At 38.2% G+C, this 8,525-nt stretch overlaps 1 protein-coding gene across 1 annotated transcript; it reads left to right on the top strand.

The window, feature by feature from the left end:
• Window positions 1–7,189: 7,189 nt before the first annotated feature.
• LOC121172155 (olfactory receptor 4C13-like) lies at window positions 7,190–8,137 on the top strand. Its single transcript, XM_041003998.1, has one exon. It carries the CDS (start codon window positions 7,199–7,201, stop codon window positions 8,135–8,137), a length of 939 nt encoding a protein of 312 aa, XP_040859932.1. The 5' UTR covers window positions 7,190–7,198.
• The last annotated feature ends 388 nt before the right edge of the window (window positions 8,138–8,525 follow it).

Below are 8,525 nucleotides of genomic sequence, written 5' to 3'. Positions count from 1 at the left end.
TGCCTTGATTTAACCTGTAATTTTTTGTTTGGTTGTTTGTTATTTTTTGAACCTGTCATCGATACTGTCTCAACCCAGATGTTTCGAAGAATGGAACTCGCATTATTCTTAACATATTGTTTACCCATTACTATGTCAATTAATTCCATAATGTTGTATATTGAAACTGAGGCCTTGTTGGGGCTTTTAACCGACCGGATCTTTACTCTGTTAGACCTATCTTCAGACCATAGAAGGTCTCCCCAGGAGGCCACTGAACTTATCTGGACAATAAGACGCTGAACTTTATGCTAGGCATGTGCATGTGTTTTCAAGCAATGAATCTCAACTGAACTTGAACTATGGTTATGCAACAAGGTGGAGGAATCCACCATGGGGGGAGGGGTATGGGGAGGGGTGGGGGGAATCCCCAGCGCCTATAAAACTGTACTACATAATACAGTGTAAGCAACAATAAAAAAAAAAAAAAAAAAAAGTAATGCTTGTGGGAAAGATAAGCCAGTGAAAAAAATCAAGAACAAAATTATGCTTCTCCTGCTAACCAAAGCTTGTGTGTCTAAGGCTTCTAAACTTGGTCTGAACTTAACCACAGAATAAGATATCCTAAACCAGAAGACCCATTTTCTTTGTTTAAATGGAATTTCTCTTTGCCCAAGTCTAGAGAATTTTTATGTAGAGTGTGGCCTGACAGCCTTGGTATGATAAGACCCGGGTAGCCGTTTGTAAAGTTGAAAAGCAAAGCTAATGCCCAAGCAGGAGCTGCTAACAGAAGGTGCCCGGATAGAAAATAACCTGAAAGCAACTCTTCCAAGCATCTTTATATCATCAATACTCAAAACACAGCCACATATTTGGTCAGAAAGGTGAAGGCTTTCTTGGGTCAGAATTTCAGTGCAGACTCATGTCCACCCTCAGCATATGTTAGGGAAAACCACTACTTTAGGGAGTATCCCAGTCCAGAAATCCTCAGATCCTGTTTACTCAGCTCCCTTAGTTGTGACCATCGAAACACTCATTTTATACAAGTGGGTAACATTCTCCGAACTAGTTCCTCAAGGGAAGAGCAATTAATTTGAGGACTTTGGGCCAAAATGTCAGCTCAACACTAGCTCCTACTGCTATATGTCTACTGATTAATTGTTTTCTTATTTAGCTAAAACAGGTAAAGGTATATTGAACTTTTATCACAAGGAATAAGGAAATGCAAGTCAAATAAATTAAAACATTATCAGGGCCCCAGCATGGTAGACTAGTGGCATGTGCTGGGATCCCATATGGATGGTGGTTCTAATCCCAGCAGCCCCACTTGCCATCCAACTCCCTGCTTGTGTCCTGAAAAAGCAATTGAAGATAGCCCAAATCCTTGAGATCCTGCACCCACATGGGAGACCTGGCTTCGGGTCAGCTTAGCTCAAGCCACTGTGGTCGCTTGGGAAGTGAGTCATCAAACAGAAGCTCTTTCTCTTTGTTTCTCCTCCTCTCTTTTTATCTGATTTTCCAACAAAAATAAATAAACCTTTTCAAAAAAATTATCAGTTGGCTAGCTCCTGATGAAAGAGCAAAACATTTTGTAAGAGAAAAATAATTTTCATAAAGAGCTTTATGATATTGCAAATACTTTAAGAATTTTAGAGCCAGAATATTTTTAGGTAACTGCATCTATATGCCTTTGTAATAACTCTACAGTTTAAACTGGCACGAAAGTGGGTTGTTCAAGGAAGATTTTCCTAAGGAAATGATATAAAATTTGAAACCAAAATACAATGTTAACAACAATAAAAAAAAAATTTGAAACCAAGAGATATCATCCAAGGTCCAACTGAGACACTTGATTGAGGCCTCATGAAAATGGGAACTAAGCTGTGCTTTCCTCACTCAGTGGACTGTGGGCCTGAGTGAGCCTTCATGATACATCGGTAATCCTACCCTGATTCTTTATCAACATGCAATAGTGGGACATTTTAATAGAAAACAGTCTAATATTTCAGCACAGAAAATAAACCTAACAAGTTGTTTCAAACTAAATGCAAGCAGGTGTACATTTCCAAAGGTGTCTCCAATGTGACTATAAGCTTTCGTTGTCACTCTCAGTTATCTTTAAATTTCTTGAGCCCTAATGGGAAAAATTCATGAAACATGTAAAAATGCCAACTAAGCAAAGGCAGCTCATCAGAAAGCAGACTAAGTGAGTGTACACAGGTATCTAATCTGAGCCACAAATGTTTTGTTTACTTCAAAATAAATTTTCGCAGCCACAATTTAATCACCTTAAAAATGAGATTAATGTAAGTCATTATTTTGAAGATTAAGTAAGCCCATACTAAGAAATCAATCAACGAAAATTGAAATAACCTTTAAAAAACCAAAAACATGGGTTGTCTAATTTTATGTGACTCTTTCACAGAAGATTTGAGAATTAATTTCCAATTGACTAAGGATCTACCTTCTCAGGCATTGTTCATGTATTACTTTCTGCCACGGAACCACTAATATGATTGCCATTCTTGTGCTTTCCCTGATTTGTGGTAACAAAAATATAATGTGTATGAGTGATGCTTGTGTACAAACTTTGTATATATTCTTGAGGAAACATGTTTGACTTCTCCCTTCACAGTGTCATGTTGATCCTATATTTGGCATTTACATTTTTTATTATTTGAAAGTACATTCTTTTCATACCAAAATCATTTTAAGACCTTAATGTAAGATGTGAAGCAATAAAAGTACTGTTGTGAAAGGAAATATAAGGAAATTACTTCTTACAAATGTCTGGCCAATGTCATTTAACACAAAAACCAGAAAAAAAGACATGGCATTGCCACAAAGTAAAAGCTTTTGCACCACAAGAAAAATATACAGCAGTGAAAAAGCAACCAATGGAATTGGGGGAAAGAGTTACAATCACATAGCTGATAGGTTGCTAGCAATCGAAAACATGAAAAAGGATTCATACAACTCAATAGCCAAAAGCAACACAGGATGGAAACATGCATCTCTCAGAGGCAAACACACATATGTCCACCAGGCATATGAAAAAGCTGAGCAGAGCCAGTCATCATGGAAACACAAATCAAAGAAATCTCACCTTGCACCTGTTGAAACGGCCACACCACACACACATGCACACACATTACATATATTCTTTTTTTTAAAAAAGTTATTTTTATTGGAAAGGCAGATATACAGAGTAGGAGAGACAGAGAGGAAGATCTTCCAACCGATAATTCACTCCCAAAGTGGCCACAATGGCTCAGCCAAAGCCAGGAGCCCAGATTCTCTTCTGGATCTCCCACGCAGGTACAGGGTCCCAAGGATCTGGGCCATCTTTGACTGCTTTCCTAGGCCACAAGCAAGGAGCTGGATGGGAAGCGGGGCTACCAGGATTAGAATCAGTGCCCATATGGGATCCTGGTGCATTCAAGGTGAGGACTTTAGCCACTAGGCCACCGCACTGGACCCATCATATATATATATATATAAAATATGTTATGTAATAAGCATTAGGGAGGATGTGGGAAAAGGGGGAATCACTGCATACTGTTGGTGGAAATTTAAACCTGTATAAACTTCACTTAAGCAAAATAACATAAATATTCCTGAAAACATTAAAATTGATTACCTTATAATCCAACAATTCTACTTTTTAGTGTGTTCTCTAAGGAAGTAAAATAAGTATCTTGACGATATACCTTCAATCCTATGTCATTGCCACATTATTCCCAAGAAGAATGATAGGAATCAATTTAATTGTCTACCGATAATGAACAGGTTAAAAAAAATGACAGACATGTATCTATATGTAACACATATAATCATACATAATTATATATTTAAAAGAAGTGTGTGTGTGTTTGTGTGGGGGTGGGGGTTGTCTTTAAAAAGAAAGAAACCCATAGGGCCAGCATGGTTGCATAGCACAATATTCCTGCAGCAGTGGTTCTAGCATTCCACAAGGACACCAGTTTGAGTCCTAGCTGCACTGCTTTTGATCCAGTTCCTGAGAAATAAGCAGACGATGGACCAAGACTTAGGCTCCTGGATCCTGATCCTGTGAGAGACCAGAAAGAAGCTCCTTGCTCTCAGCTTAAGACTGGTCCAGCTCTGGCTATTGCAGTCATTGGAGGGCAGTGAGCCAGTGGATGGAGTTTTTAGGACTCCCAACAATACTGTCTCATATATCTTGACAATAGGATGCCAGAACTACCTGTACCTACAATGTCATGATATACTTAAATAACAGAATGCTGGACTTGTGACTGTTCCTGAAGGACTGTATTATTATACTAATACAGGGGAAATGTTGGAGGGGAGAGATAATAGGGAAGGAAGAAGGGAAGATGTAGCAGTAATGCCTATACCACAAAATGGTATCGTGGAAGATAATGACAATAAAAATGCAAAACAGAAACAAAGAAAGAAATCCTGTAATTCATAGCAGCATTCATGCATATACCTAGAGCACATTGTGCCAATTGCAGTAAGGTAGGCACAAAGAACAAATACTGTATGACTGTATTTATTTGTGGGAATTGAGAACATCATATTGGGTGATTACCAAGGGCTGATGGGGAAAAGAGAGATGTTGGTTAAGTATTCAAGATCTAGTCTACAGCTAACTGACTATATTAACAATGTGCAATAAATACTTAAAAGTGTACTAAGAGTATTTCCTCAACACAAAATATAATGTCAACACTATGTTCGCCAAAATATTAGTTATCTTACTTTTGGTAATATTTTATAATGTGCACATATATAAAATTTAACTATATACTGCAGCCACATACAATTTAACTTTATCAAACACTGATCAATACAATGAAGATGGTGTTAAAGAGTTTTGGGAGGCTGTTACTGTGAAAGAGCTGATGTTTATCTTGTCCTCTTTCTGTTCTGGCTCTCCAGAGTAGTAATTTCCACCACTCTTCCCCTCCCCAAAAAAATGCTAATTTTAGGAAGACAAAAGCATCTTTCCATAGCATGAGTCGACAGGAACATCACAACAGAATTCCCACACTGGAATTATGCCTCATTCAGACTCACATGGTGTTCAGGTTTCTTAACTCACCATTAAAAACAAACAAAAAAAGCAAAAAAAAAAAAAAACAAAACAAAAAAAAAAAACCTCATTCACTTAGGAGCTGGGTCTAGGAAATCCAATTCCCAATCCCAAGAATGGAGTTTTTGTCCAAATATGTATCTCCATAATATTTGCTCCTAAAATGAAAACTTTTCATCAAAATAGATAATTGATCCCTGGGAGAGGAGTGTCAAGTGCTCACTCCAAGGGCCCACATCTGTGAGGGAACTTCTTCAAATACCCAGGCAGGGTTAGAAGTCAGCATCTGCAGAGCAAGACTTACCGTGGCTGCGACTGACTCATTTCAACGTGTCTCAGCTGCACTTTCTGCCGCTCCCCCAGCAGAAACCACTACCTGCCTGCAATAGCATTTCTCCATTATACTTTCAGCGAATAAATCCAAAATTCGAACCCCAGGTTTTCTGTGTAAGTGTTTCTACATCTGGGGCTACAATGGTAAGATTCAGACTTTTGATGATGCCGCTTCACAACTGCTGATTTGATAAATAATTATCTGAACTCTCTGTGAAGTATTCGGTTTCTTCCAAATTTAAACACAGGGTTGCTTCTGAAAAATACGCAAACATTATTAGAAGCATCTTAGACTACTAAGGTGAGTTTATCATAGAGTTGATACTTACTGAAGAGCCTTATTTTCCATATAGTCTAATTTTCAAAATTTTTCATGTGTAGTAATGGCATCTTTCATGCTTACTCCACTTCTAGAAACTGGCCACTATCATTTACATGCTTTGAAATTTCGGAAATTTGAGGCTTTTAGAGATTAAACAGTGTGTGTAGGCTCAGCTCTGAAACTAGGCACTGTGCATTCACCTTCAGGCACCTTCTGTAAGAATCAAGATTGACCATGAAAGTAAAATAAACCTGAACACACTTCACAGCCTAAATGACCTAACGACAGGTACTGAATGATATGCATGATCCGATGATCTTCATGCAGACAATGCTTTCTGGAATTGGTAACTATGGGTGAGACGAATCCTTGTGGCTTCTTGCAGAACAAGGTTAGAGATGATGTTCCCTGGGTTTGCTGAACTAAATGCTTCTCTCTGTTGTTTATCCACTGTAAATGTTCCCTGCCTCTATGGTGAGTACATACCTACACATATAAAGTCCTATGTGTGCCCACAGCACTGGGGTGAATGGTTTCATACACACATCAGTTGATTTTCATAGTTTCATATCAAACTCTGTGGAGCCACTCGGAATACATTAAGCATTCAATAATTTTTTATCATAGCCATTATTATCTTGATGTAGATTATAGCTATTGATACTTAAAATTTTTATGGACATTAGTCTCTAAAATGGCTACGTCATCTATAAAGTGGAGGAATTAATACAAAATGCATAGGTGCCTCAAGTACCAAATGGGCTAAAGGGAGAAACCACTTAATAACATGCAATGTACATAGAAACTCATCATTAATACTAAAAGATGCACAATATTGGCTGTTGCAGACATAATTGGATTTAGATGATTGCAATTATTGATTCTTTTACAGCAGGTCTTATATCCTCTCTTTACATTCCAATTATCAAATCCCCTTTTATGTAACTCCTTTAACCTTTCCGTTGAAATTTCTTAGCTCTTCATTCCCTTAGTGAACTTCACCCTGTTTTATTCAAGATACTAAAAGAAAATTCCAAAAACTATAACAAGACAATACCCCTTCCGCACGCCACCTCACCCTCCAATTCACATTCTAAGTTATCTACCAGTGTTACTCATTTCTTTATTAATTGAAGTGTAAATCTATTAACTTCAAATAAAGTTTCTACCTCTGCTTTCAGGAGTTGTTATCCCTGTGTGTAAAATCCTCTATATTAAGTTAAAACACTCAAGTCACCTCACATGTTCAGAGCGGGCCAACCTCTTCATGGATTTACAACAGTTCCTTGTGTCTCTACTGTTGAAAGTCTTAATCAGAAGAAAACGTGAGTTATCTTCAAAAACTCAAAACTTTCTTATCTCTAAGAGAAATTCACAATAATTTCATAAGATAATAAGATCCAGGAATTTATTGTTTAATACTATAGAAAAGTGAAAATCAAGGATACCTCCATAATTCTTTTCTCAGATATTATTAACTTCATATGCAATACATGGGGAACAAGAACAATGTGACAGAGTTTATTCTCCTGGGGCTTACAGAGAATCCAAAGATGCAGAAAATCGTATTTGCTGTGTTTTTCATCATCTACATTGTCTGTATCACAGGAAACATGCTCATTGTGGTCACTATCATCAGCAGTCCACTTCTGAGGTCCCCCATGTACTTCTTCCTGGCCTATCTCTCCTTCATTGATGCCTGCTATTCCTCCGTCAACACCCCAAAGCTGATCACAGATTCCCTCCATGAAAGGAAGACCATCGGGTTCAACGGATGTATGACACAAGTTTTTGGGGAACATTTCTTTGGCGGAGCTGAGGTCATCCTACTTACAGTGATGGCCTATGACCGCTATGTAGCCATTTGTAAGCCCTTGCACTATACAACCATCATGAACCGAAGGGTGTGTGGCCTCCTTGTAGGGGTGTCCTGGGCGGGTGGCTTTCTTCATGCAATCATACAAATGTTTTTCATCATCCAGTTACCCTTCTGTGGTCCTAATATCATAGACCACTTTATGTGTGATCTAAACCCATTGCTCAATCTTGCCTGTACTGACACCCATACTCTTGGACTTTTTGTGGCTGCCAACAGTGGATTCATCTGTCTGTTAAACTTCCTTCTCCTGCTGGTTTCCTATGTGGTCATTCTGCACTCCCTAAGGACCCACAGCTTGGAAGGCCGGCGGAAAGCCCTGTCCACTTGCATTTCCCACATCACAGTGGTTGTCTTATTCTTTGTTCCCTGCATATTTGTGTACATGAGGCCAGCGGCTACTTTACCTATTGATAAAGCAGTGGCTATATTCTATACTATGATAACTCCTACGCTGAATCCGCTAATCTACACCTTGAGAAATGCTCAGATGATAAATGCCATTATGAAATTGTGTGGAATACAATCTATATTAAGTGATAAATAAATATGCCTGGAGTCCACTGTGTATTTAACCAAGGGAGAGAAAGATTCTGGATGAGCCTAACTAGTAATACTTGAATGATAATAATAATAATAATAATAATAATAAAGTATACCACCATAATGGAGTTTTGCACATAGAAAAAAATAAGTAATTATAAGAAGAGAGAAAACCTAAACTAGGCCCATAGTCATATTTGGGATTTTTTGTAAAGACTTTTTTTTTGAAGGTAAGATTTAAAGAGAGAAAGAGAGAGAGAGGACATCTTCTAACCACTGGTTCATTCCCAAAACGGCTGCAACTGCAAGAGCTGGGCCAATATTAAACCAGGATCCAGAAGCTTTTCCAGGTCCCCCTCATAGATGCAGGGGGCTAAGGACTGAGCCTTCCC

Source organism: Ochotona curzoniae, unplaced genomic scaffold (genome assembly GCF_017591425.1).
Source record: "Ochotona curzoniae isolate NIBS_2020 unplaced genomic scaffold, NIBS_Ocur_1.0 scaffold_3171, whole genome shotgun sequence".
Taxonomy (NCBI): domain Eukaryota; kingdom Metazoa; phylum Chordata; class Mammalia; order Lagomorpha; family Ochotonidae; genus Ochotona; species Ochotona curzoniae.
The sequence above is the reverse complement of the archived record's forward strand: the minus strand, read 5'-3'. Positions and strand labels throughout refer to the sequence as shown.

Bases quoted from the DNA above. Each gene is read 5' to 3' on its own strand.
- LOC121172155 (XM_041003998.1), top strand. From the start codon at position 7,199: ATGCAATACATGGGGAACAAGAACAATGTGACAGAGTTTATTCTCCTG.